We start from the raw sequence: 12,499 nt of genomic DNA, 5'->3' as shown, positions 1-12,499 counted from the left end.
CCAGAAGCTGAGTCAGTCTCAATAATACCAGTGCTGGTCTTTGTGACACCATGACCGACTGCTGGCATTATTCTGACCGCCACAGCAACAGGTGATGTCATCCACAAGACTTCCTGTTCCTTAGCTGTTCCTTTAATCAAAGTAATTATGGAAAAATGTCCTCAGTTATGTAGCTCAGGTAAAAATACATCTTTTCATGCAAACCAATCCAGTCTGGATTGGACATTAGATTTTATGGATCAATCATGGTGAATATAATTGAGCTCTTTTGTACATCTGGACACTGCAATTTTTGTCCTCCAGGATTTTCCTCTATGTTGCTGCATTCATTTTACCCTCTAGCTTTACAAGCCTTCCCGGCCGGCTGCTGGGAAGCATCCCCACAGCATGATGCTGCCACCACTGTGCTTCACAGTGTGGATGGTGTGCTTGTGGTGATGTCTCATCAGACCAAAGAACTTTCTCCTCTTGACCATGGAGTCTCACACATGCTTTTTGGGAAAGTCTAGTCCTAAAACAGTATCTTTCTCTTTGACACTTTCCCATAAAGCTTTGACTGGTGAAGAACCCGGCCAACATCTCAGCTGCTGAAGCTTGGAGCTCCTTCAGAGTAGTCATAGGTGTCTTGGTGGCCTCTCTCACTAGTCTTCTTGCACGCTCACTCAGTTTGTGAGGACGGCCTGATCTAGGCAGATTGACACATGTGCTATATTCCTTCCATCACTAGATGATGACTTTAACTGAACTCTCGGGGATGTTCAGAGTCTTGGATTTTTTCGTCTTTTCAGTGGCTGATACTTTTCAATAACCTTTTCTATTAGTTGAGTGAAGTGTTCTTTTGTCTTCATGGTGTAATGGTAGCCAGGTATACTGATTAACCAGTGACTGTACCTTCTAATCTCAGGTGTCTTTATACTACAGTGACTTTAGACACAATCACTGCACTCAGGTGATATCCAATTTTTTGTTGTCAAGGGTAAAACATCCAAGAAGGTGCAACGTCACAACATCAGTTATGATGAGTGGCTAGGTACCATCATGTAGTCCGCCATGTCTGTTTGTAAAGTCACAGCATAAATGTATGGCTCTAGTATGATTTAATCAGCCACAGTAAGCATCATAACAGACAAAAGACCCTGTAGTCTGACCTCGGCATCAGTCTTCCTTTGAACCAGTGTTACTCAACCCTGCTCAACCAAAGGGCCAAATTGTTGAAAAATACCTTTGCAAGAGCCACAGTCTAAGTGGTGAAGCAAAAACAGCTTGAAGTAGCAATAAAAAAAGTTGAAGGTGGCAAAAATTATCAAAAAGCAACAAAAATGGGTGAAAAAGTGATGAAAATGGGGAGGAAAAGTGGAAAAGTGATCAGAAAGTAGTGAGAAATGGGTGAGAAGTGACAAAAAATGCATTATAGGTGACATAAAATGGTCCAAATGTGGCAAAAAGATGATTGAAAAGTGAATAAAATGGGCAAAAAGCAGTCAAGACTGGAAAAAATGGGTTAAAAAAATAGGAAACAAGTGGTATTTAGTGGCAAAAGGTAGCTGAAATCTGAAAAATGGTGAAAAGGGGAAAAATGGGATAAAGAAGCAAAAAGAAGTGGCTAAAATGGCTAGCATAAACTAGGAAAAAGTGGTATTTATTGACAAAAGGTAGCTTAAACGGGGGAAGACTGAGAGAAAAAAATGGTGGAAAAGGGGCAAAAATGGGTAAAAAGTTGCAAAAAAAACTGGAAAAAATAGGGAACAAGTGGTTTTTAGTGGCGAAAGGTAACTTAAATGGGTGAAAAAAGGAGAAAAGGAGCAAAAATGGGATACAAATGGCAAAAAGAAGTGGCTAAAATGGGCAGAAACTAGGAAAAAAGTGGTATTTAGTGACAAAATGTAGCTTAAATGGGGGAAAAGTGGCAAAAAATGGTGAAAAAAGGGCAAAAAATGTTTCCTCTTTTTAAGGTTTTCTGAGGGAAAACTTAAAATTAAAACATAAAAGAGCCACAAATAATCACAGAAGAGCCACATATGGCTCCAGAGCCACGTTTTGAGTATGACTGCTTTAAACATTTGTGCCTTAATGAGGCCTTTCGGACACACGGCAGATCTGTGTTCACTGTTTTCCTGACCTGTCGTAGTCCCCGTTGCAGAGCGCTCTAACAGGGATGGTGAAAGGCTGCCACACCGGGTTCAGCGTGTTCTTGATCACCTCTGTCTTGTGGCAGATGGTGAACCTGCCGGCAAAAAGAAGAGCAGACAGATGGACAGCACATTTATATGGCTCATATTGTACCTGTGAATATTATACTGTGTCACTTCCTCTGCAATGCAACAAAATGCTTCGCAGGTTTTTACGGCGTCTTTATATCTAAATGCTTCTGTATATCTGGAGGCAGGACAGAAAAGCAGATCAAGTTTTAGAGCCACAACTGCCTCTCCTAGGCAGAGCGGGGGAAAACGGTAGTAATATTAAAAGCTGATGTAAGCCTAGAGGATGGTTTTATACTTAACAGTCAAAATGCTTCTAAACAAATGGAAATCAGATGAGAAAATGTGCAAAAGTATTGTTTTTACATGCACATGTGTAGTCTAGCATCAAAAATGCTCATAAAACAAAGACATCCCTTTAAATACATGCAGACAGATTTGCAGCAACAATGTGTGCAATCTGTTCTTGATTTTTAGCAGCATCCCACTTCACACTCATCGGACGCCCAGTGAGAACACAGCTGCTGTGGTCGCTTTCTACTGAGCGGTGAGAGGCTGCAGTGAAGGCACATTTTATCCACTAGACGAGGCCTGTAGCAACGATTAACCTCTGTTGTCCCTCAGTCACCTAAGAGTTACTCAAGAGTTCAGTCTGACTAGATACACAGCATATTTTCCAAGTATAAATGATCTGTTTTTATAGCCCTCGCTGTTCAAGGTGTAAGGCCAGGCTGTAAACCTTTTGCAGACATGTGACTAAAGTGATTTTACTCACTACAGCGGACAGCAGAGGTGCCACTGTTGACATTCAGCTTTGAGCCATTTAGGTTGGGACAGAGCAGGATAGATAATGTAGTCACATGCAAAAGGTCCACAATCGCTACATTACTGAATTACTGGTGGGTACAAAAATATGCCACTGCTTTAAACTGATATGCACATCCTTTATTCTTCATGCATTATATGGACAGCATCGTTTGCAGCTAAAACAGCCTCCACTCTTCTTGGACGGCTTTCCACAAGATTTTGGAGTGATTCTTTGGGGATTGTGCCCGGTCATTCTGCAGAGCATTTATGAGCTCAGGCACTGACGTTGGATGAAAAGGCTCGCACCGGGGCACAGTTATGTTGGATTACAAAAGGGCCTTCCCTAAACTGTTGCCACAAAGTTGGAAGCATAGCATTGTCCAGAATGTCTTGGTCAGCTGAAGCATTAAGACTGGCCTTCAGTGGAGATGAGGAGCCTAAACCAAATCCTGAAAAACAGCCCCATACCATCATCCCTCCTCCACCAAACTTCATAGTTGGCACAATGCAGTCATACAGGGGATGTGCAGAGCCCCTTAAGGGATGTGGACTCAAAAAATCAAGATGTAGGTTTCTGGTGAGCATGAAAAAGTTTCTTGGGAGCAAAACTAATTCAAGTTCAACAGAAACTCATGAGCATGAGACAGTTTTGCGTGCATTCCAGAAACTATATTTTTCTGGCCCCTTTATCAGTGTAAATTTTGCAGCTATTTTTAATTTTAGTCTTAGTTTTAGTCTTTAAATGAAATGTATTTTAGTTTTAGTCTAGTTTCAGTCCATAAAAAGTCATCACATTTTAGTCTTTACCTTTAGTCCAAGCATTTATTTTCTTGCCTAAATCTGGTACCAAATCATGGTAGTGTGTTCTATTCACTCTGCTAAACCTGGGGCTCCTGCTTCCTACAGCTGAGAGGAAGGAGAGCTATAGATGTTTTTAGATAGATTTACCCACAGTGGAGAAATATCACAGATTTTGAATGCCTGACAAACACTACATTACATTTTAGTCTAGTTTTAGTCGTCTTGACAAAAACTAAACTTAGTTTTTGTCAGTTTTTTATTGTCTTAGTCTAGTTTATGTCATGGAAAAAAGGCTGCCGACGAACATTTTTAGTCATAGTTTTAGTTGACGAAATTAAGGCAGCTCTTTAGAGGTTCCATTGGAGAGTGCTGTATGTAGAGCCGCTGCTCCTTAGGTGGCTTTCACACTAGGGGCCCGGTCCTGGATCCGAGTGTATTTGAGCCCAATGTCCGGTTTGTTTTGGTAGTGTGAATGCAAATGAACTGCGCCCGGGCACCGGGCCCGGGCCCACTTGGGGAGGTGGTCTCGGTCGTGATTCAAGTGGACTCTGGCACGGTTCGGATGAGATGTGAATGCAACTGTGCTCTGATACGGGACAGAGCGTTATATCAGCTTTATGACATCATCATAAAAACTAAACTTCTGTCAACAGCGCGGCAGTTTGTTGACATTTTTCCTCTGTAAAGGGCAGAAATCATCAGAATTGAGTCAATAAATGGTCTGTTGTGACTCACCTTACAGATGAACACAAGTTGGAGTCAGTGAGAGGAGGTGCAAAGGCAATAAAAGTCTCCTGTCACCTCAAAAACCGCTGTATCTGTGCTGCGCAAGCCTATTTAATCCTCTGAGCTGTAGTAGATGTGCAGATACAAAGAGCGAAGTTGCTGGCATCTTAAAAGTGATTTTAATCATCCATGGCTGCAGGATGGACTTTAATGCCGAGTCAAAACAAAAACAATCTTCGCTCAGGTCATGACCCCAGTGGTTGTCATGGTAGCTTCTTCTTTTTCTCCTCCTTTGCGGGGTTGTAAACCAGCTACGTGCATACCGCCACCTGCTGTTTCAGACCGGGGGGGGGGGGGGAGGAATCGCGCCGCGGTGCAGTTAGAAACAACTGGGCCTAATGTGAAAGCGCCCTTAGTCTCAAAAAGAACCAGTTCAAGTGGATAAGGCGTCTGCCTCCTGGTCACCTCCCTGCAAAGGTCATCTAGGTGCATCCAACTGGCAGAAGACCCCCACTAGACCAAGGACTTATTGGAGGGATTATATGTCTTGTCTGGCCTGGGAATGCTTTGGAATCACCCAGGAAGAGCGGGAATACTTTGCTGAGAGAGCGGTGTCTGCACTGACTTGCTTAGATTTCCCAAGATAAGCCGTAGAAAGATGATGGATAGATCGATTTAGAGGGCTTCATTTTTCCACCATAATGATGGCTTTGACTGCTGAAGCTGCACTAATCTGTCAATCTTATGCTCTATTTCTTAAAAATTATAGATAAATATTAAAATATAATGTTTTATATTTGTCCACCTTATCTGAAAACCTAGTTATGAACGATTTTTTCTCCTTAAAATGAATGAACGAATCAGTAAGCTTGGAGGATTTGAAGGTGGAAATACATGACGGTTTGAACAGTGCAAAACCAGGAGACAGAATCATATTCTGCAGTATTGCATTTCTTTTGTGGTCTTTATGATAGAGTATAGAAATAAAACCACATAGAAGTACGCAAAGAGAAAACTTGCATCAAACCACCAAGAATTTTCTTGCGTTTTGAAAACGTGTGTAACTTCAGGTTCTGTTTCCTTAAATATTTATGAAATTATGAAAGTTTAAACAATGTAGAACAGGAAAATCATCAGATATATTTCAGATTTCTGTGAGGCTGCAGGAGTGAATTGTTAAAATTTAAAGCTAAGCCAACCCTGAAAGCTCAGACTCACGTTCCATCCTCGTTACTCCGATAGAAAACCAAGAAGGGGTCTGATTTCCCAAAAAAGTCCTTCTTGTCCAGCTTGTTGGCACACAGCTGCATGGTGGCGATATCCTGAGAGGGGACATAAACAGAATCAGTTACATATTGATAAAAACAGTCTGATGAAATTTCATGTCTGTTTCAGAAATTCACTTTCCCTGGAATAAAGGCTCGTGTTTCTACAGAGCAAAACTCTTTAACTGTGGAGGATTTCAATGCAAATGTGGACCAGCAATCGGAGCCACTTAATGAGCGATGCATTCATTGATTACAGGGGTTTCTATCCAGTTTTTATTGCATACTTTATGAGTGGGAGGACTGGGCAGAAAGGCAAGAGGGGCTGGCTTCATAAATATGAATGCAGTGTGAGAGCGGTTAATGATGTTATTCCTGCTCCCGTGTTGACATGCCTGCACGGATACATGGATAGATGGATAGATAGACAAATTGCCCTTAATGAGGCCTTTTAGTCATCGCCTCCAGTAGGAAGGAATCATGGGAATCTTAATCTCTGTATTGACAGATAGCGGTTGTCAACCTACACACACACACACACATTCTCAGCACACCTATCAAAATATCTAAAGAGCATTTGGTACTTGTCAGGAGCAAAACCTCCCAGAGTAACGATGGTAAACACAGCAGCGATAAGCCTGTTCACATTTTGGTCTCTCGGGCCGACAAGCTCACACAGTCGCACACAAACACCGGCGTAGGATGCTGTGTTTGGATCTGACTGCCTGGTCCGTGTTCATACATTACAGTGGAGGGGGAGAGAAAAATCAGTTTATTTTATGTCATTTTTTTGACAGTTAATTTTAAACACATAAAGATCAGCAGGGAGGCCTGCACAACATGATGTCAAACTTTGCTGGCAGAAAAAAAAAAACACAATCCGAAAGTTTATTTTGACTTATAAACTGGTCTAAATATGTTTTAAACTTCCAAGAGGGCTTCCCATCATGTTCTAACAAATTTAGAACTTGAAGAGTTTCTTGAAGTAGAGACATTACTGATGCTTTTTACTCCTGTTGACCAAATATGAGAGAAAACTGTCAACACAAAGCTTCCAGGAAACAATAATTGACAAAGTAAGACAAACAACAAATAGAGCTGTTAATTCCACGTGGAAGACAACATGCATTTGTTGTTAAACTACGGTGGCCTGGAGGTCAAATCCAGGGCCATCCATCCATCTTCTTCCGCCTCAGCAGCAGTCCAAGAGGGGAAGCCCAGACTTCCCTCTCTCCGGCCACTTCATCCAGCTCTTCCCAGGGGATCCCAAGGCATTCCTAGGCCAGTCGAGAGACTTAGGCTGAATCCCAGTTCTCCCCTTAACCCTCAATCTTAACCCTTAGTCTCAAAATGTGCGTTCCTGCGAAGTGCGAGGGCTGTCCCAAGGAGAGGGACGAGTTTCAGGGCTTTATCTCCTTCAGTTTTGAGATGTTCCTGGAGCTCTCTTGGTACTGAGAGTTATCACTCAAAGAAAGATGGCAGCGAATGTGGGAAAGAAATCAAGCTACACATGTAAATTTCTTTGTTAATAGAGATTTAAATGATGAAAACCACTCCAATATCTTAGTTTAATGTCATTTTATGGATTATTTGCCTTTTTACATTTACTTTTATTTTTACAATCGTAAGCCGGTAACCATGCCGTCTCGTTCTTCTCCTTCTTCCTCTGACTCGACAGACTACGCAGTTTTAGCACATTACTGCCCTCTACAGTCTGAAATCGTAACTGCTATTAAGGGGTGTCCCATTTCTAAGTAAGGAGATGGCCCTTACACTTGGTTTTGAGGGGCGAGTTAAGACTGAGGGTTGAGCTTGAGGGTAAGGTTGAGGGTTAAGGGGGGAATTGGGATTCAGCCATAGTCTCTCCAGCGAGTCCTGGGGCCCCCTCCCAGTAGGACCTGTCCGGAACACCTAACCAGGGAGGCCTCCAGGAGGCATCCGGACCAGATGCCCAAGCCACCTCATCTGGCTCCTCTCAACGGGGAGAAGCAGCGGCTCTACCCCAAGTCCCTCCAAGATGGCCGAGCTTCTCACCCTGTCTCTGAGGGAGAACCCAGACACCCTGCGGAGGAAACTCATTTCAGCCGACTGTATCCGCGATCTCATTCTTTCAGTCACTACCTACAGCTCATGACCATAGGTGAGGAATAGGAACGTAGATCAACTGGTAAATCAAGAGCTTCGCCTTTCGACAGCTCTTTCTTCACCACGACAGACCGATGAAGAGACTGCATCACTGCTAACGCCGAACCAATCCGCCTTTCTATCTCCTGCTCCATTTTTCCCTCACTCATGAACAAGACCACGAGATACTCGAACTCCTCCACTTGGGGCAGGATCTCATTCCCAATCTGGAGACGGCATTCCACCCTTTTCTGTGCTGATTTTCATCCCAGTCGCTTCACACTCAGTTGCAAACCAGTGAGAGCTGAAGGTTGCGGCCAGATGAAGCCAACAGAACCACATCATCTACAAAAAGCAGAGACCCTGGCCCTGGAGGTCAAATGCAAAAAATATGAAAAATAATAGAATATAAAAAGGTAATACAGGAAAAAATGGAAAAATAATCATAAAGCACACAAAAATTGCTAAACAATAAAAATGGCAAAATTCATATCATGTTATTAATTTTAATAGCATTTTTAGAATCTGGGAGTCAGTGCATTATATTTTATTATTATTTATTTATTTATTTTTATTTATCATTTTTAAGTACTGTCGGCATCATGCTGAAAATAGACCTCCGGTGAATCCCGAACGAAGCGCAGTGGAGTGGGGATTCAGGGACACACCGGACGCACCCTGCTGCGAAAACGTTTGTCATCTCTGCTTTACTCAGTTATCGTATCACAACCTGCAGCAAAGGTTGCACAGTTCTGAAAGCAGGCAGCCAGGGCACTCTGTAGAAACTGGACAGATGCTGCTCTCCAGGCTGAGAGTGACTGTACTGCTTCATCAACTTTATTTTAAGGTCAAATATAACACTTTTTTTTTTAAAGCCTCTAGAAATGGCCTTTTTGTTTTAAAAAAGAAAGCAGAAATCATGAGGAAATAAATGTCTAGTCTTATTAAACACAGGCTGACTTGTTTTGTACCAGAATAGGAAAAATTACTTTGTGCACTTCTGCATCTAATCACAGCAACCCCCCCAAAGTGAATTTTTCATGACTTTGTGACTGGGTTTTGTGTGTCTGCAGGGAGAGGAGGATTACCAGATATTACAACAGTATCAGGATAAAAAAAAAAGTGTTAGCAAAATAAGAATATTCAGTAAAAGTTAAGCTGTGTGCACGTCTGAGTATGTGTGTCCACTGACCCTGCAGTTACTGAGCTCCTCTGCAGTGAAGATAATGACTCCACACTTCTTCCCCGGGATCCCACTGGGAGAGAGAGAGAGAGAGAAAATGACATGTCATAAATAATATGATTCTTAAGCAGATGTCATTCAAAGCTCTGAGTCGTTTTTGTGAGGTGACCGGTCATGCAGGATGCTGATTGTCAAATCCACAGAGAAAAGTTCAGTTTCTCAGTCCTGCACAAACTTTTGTTGCCTCACATTTGACCCAAAAATACAATCATGATAAGGAAGATTATTACAGAGGATCTTAACATTTTTCTCACACTTTACCCATTCACATCTGATTCATCTAAAATCCTCTTACCCAGTTTGCATTTCATGGCTTTGTTGATAAAAAGGGTGAATAGCTTCATATATGCTTGTATTTGAGAAACCATACAATTGGCCCTTTGTTAGAGCTATTATTATTTTAATTGTTTGTATTGGGTAGGTGATTAAAGATGCCTGGTTTCCTCCAGATTAAAAGTCTAGAATTGAGGCCAAACAGTTCAATCTTGCTTCATTAGACCTGAGGGTCTTCTTTCTCACAGTCTGAGAATCCTTTAAGCACGAATTTGGAGTCATGCTACTCTCGGTCAGATTGGGCGTCGTTGCTCGTGCTGTGCACACGGGCATACGACGGCTGACCACAGCTCGTCGTACGACCTGCTCCTGACTGGTCGGGAGGATTTCTGGCATGTTTGATATTTTGGTCGTACGACTCCAGACACTTCACAGTGAGAGCATAAATGTGAGCAGAATAAACAACTTTGGGGGATTGTTTTTCTTGGTAAGCTGTCAGACAAAGTCCGAAATTACCATGACAACGGCTGGAATGACTTTCTGACGCATCCCGCTATGATAAAGTAAATAAACAAGCAGGAAATATTTCTCTCCGCAGACCTGAGGTGATGATGTTTGTGTGTGTGTGATAAAGAGAGGTAGCGGGAGAGGGAGAGAGAGCAAGAGAGCAAGACAGGTAGAGAGAGCAGGAGAGATAGAGGGGAGAGAGAGAGAAAATGAATGGTGATTTCAGTCGCACAGTGTGAGCACTCAGGTCGTGCATGACCGTCGGATCGTACAGTGTGAGCACACAACTTACGTTGTACATGATTAAGTCGCACAGTATGAGATGACATTCTGCCATGACTGTCGTACGGTCGGCTTGAAATCGCACAGTGTACACCTGGCTTTAGGTGCTTTTTTGGGCTGCAGTGATGGTTGTCCTTCTGGAACTGTCACATCTCCACACAGGACCTCTAGAGCTCAGAGTGACCATCAGGGTCTCGGTCACCTCTCTGGCTAAGCCCTTTTCCCCCCTGCTGCTCAGTTTGGCCAGGCGATCAGCTCTGGGAAGAGTCCTAAGAAGAGTTTTGCCAGTCTTCTTCCATGTGAGAATTCTGGAGGCCACTTTTCTTTGGGAACCTTCAGCACAGCAGATTTTTTTTGCAGCCTTCCTCAGATCCATGCCTGTCAACAATCCTGTCTGAGCTTTGCAGCTCTGCAGATCCTTTGACCTCATGGCTTGGTTTCTGCTCTGATATGCATGGTCAGATGTGAGGCCTTCCACAGAGAGGTGCGCGCCTTTCCTGATAATGTCCAATCAGTTTGATTTACCTCAGGTGGACTCCAATTAAGGTGTAGAAACATCTCAGCAAAGATCCAAAGAAATGGGCAAAACCTGAGCTAAATTTCAAATGTTGGCGTTGCAGCTTCTTGAATTTCAGTCGATGCAGTTTGCATTTGTGCTTTCAGTTTATACATTTGTAAGAGCCTTCCCATCCACCGTGCAATCTGCCTGTCGATGTTACTCAGAGAATGGCAGTTACTTGATGTTAACCAGCAGACCAGTCTGAGAGTTTTTGATCTTTGTTGTTAAGTACATGCAGTTTTTAGACGTGCATACTAGTTGTGCAAAGCTTCTATGCAGGAGTATAAATCAAGCTTTACTGTGGCATCATAATTGGTATTGCCTGCTTATGTAGACAAAGTGAAATGTTTGCATTGCATTGACCTGTTGCATTAATGCAACAGAATAGAGTTCTCTGCATGATTGGGCATCATGATGCAGCGGCACAAACAAAACTGTCTAATTTTGTTCTGTTAACTTCACGGGGAACTTTTAATGATATGAAACGGGGACAAAAGACACGATCAATCACGTCAATATTCACTGATTTAAATGCTGTTTTAACCAAGTCATAACGAAGTCAAGGCTTTATAAAAAAAAAAAAAGCAGTTTAACTGAGTAGAATTATGAGCTCAAAGAATATGTTAAAATTGGTTTAATTATGTGAATATTCCTGAGAATTCACTGAAATTGTACCTTCTAACATGCCATCAGTCTCCTCTAATATGTGCTGAATTCAAGGTTAAAGCCGCTGGAGATAGATTTTTCCATTTTCTTTCTCATTTAAACTTGAATCAAATTTGAAGTTGTGAGACTGAAGCGACTGCAGTGAAAGAACAATTCACCAAAGCACCACAAAAGAGGGAGAAATTTAACAAAAGCCCACGTTTTATGTCTGTAGAGTTGACTCAGAGGAAAGGAAAGAATGAAAAAAAGATCGGGATTGAGAGGCAGAAAATGAGAAAGGGAACTTTGTGACATGGATGGGCACAAAAATGAAATGCTTGGCTGCTGCTTTATTATACTTTCCTTAATCACAGGATGAGGTGAGAAAAGATGGAGGAGGGAGAGGGGAGGAGGAGGAGGGGGGAGTGAAATGAGGGAGGAATGAGACATGAGGTTGAAAGACGTGTTGATAAAGAAGGGAAGTTAGCCTTATGGAGTAGTCATTCATACTACTGAATGGGCTGCATGTGTGAAAGTAAGCAGACACATTTTTCCGCCGATTATATCAAAATTTTTCTCGTGGCGCCATCACATGACATGCAAGTGGAATGTGAGTGCAAGAAGGAGACTAGTGAGAGAGGACACCAAGACACCTATGACTACTTTGAAGGAGTTACAAGCTTCAGCAGCTGAGATGGGAGAGACTCAAACACTGCACAAGCACATCATCCCAACTGCAAAGGCCAGTGGTGGTGGCAGCATCATGCTGTGGGGATGCTTCTCAGCAGCTGACCATGAAAGGCTTGTAAAAGTAGAGGGCAAAATATAGGAACATTCTGGTGGACAGTCTTATTCAGTCTGCAAGAGAACTACAGCTTTGGAGATTTATTTTCCAGCAAGACAATGACCCGAAGCCAACAGAGAAAGCTACACAGAAATGGTTTAAAGTAGGGACGTCCTGATCCCGATCACATGTATTGGATCGGGGCCGATACTAAGCATTTTTATCGATCAGCAATTCGACCCGATCAGCCCAGCCAATCATTTACGTCAGTTACCGTAAATGAAG

At 42.5% G+C, this 12,499-nt stretch overlaps 1 protein-coding gene across 1 annotated transcript in view; it reads right to left on the bottom strand.

The window, feature by feature from the left end:
- The window catches only part of LOC121517593 (copine-9-like), a 174,811-nt gene that overhangs the window by 48,082 nt on the left and 114,230 nt on the right, over positions 1 to 12,499 (bottom strand). Inside the window, exons 8-10 of the mRNA XM_041799485.1 lie at positions 9,114 to 9,177; positions 5,751 to 5,854; positions 2,120 to 2,224 (exon numbers count right to left, since the gene is read on the bottom strand). Of these exons, the coding sequence (XP_041655419.1) occupies positions 2,120 to 2,224; positions 5,751 to 5,854; positions 9,114 to 9,177 (273 nt within the window). The remainder of the gene's footprint in view (positions 1 to 2,119; positions 2,225 to 5,750; positions 5,855 to 9,113; positions 9,178 to 12,499) is intronic.

The sequence above is a fragment of the Cheilinus undulatus genome, linkage group 11 (genome assembly GCF_018320785.1).
Source record: "Cheilinus undulatus linkage group 11, ASM1832078v1, whole genome shotgun sequence".
Classification (NCBI taxonomy): Eukaryota; Metazoa; Chordata; class Actinopteri; order Labriformes; family Labridae; genus Cheilinus; species Cheilinus undulatus.
Note: the sequence above shows the minus strand (reverse complement) of the source record. Positions and strands in the feature narration are given on the sequence as shown.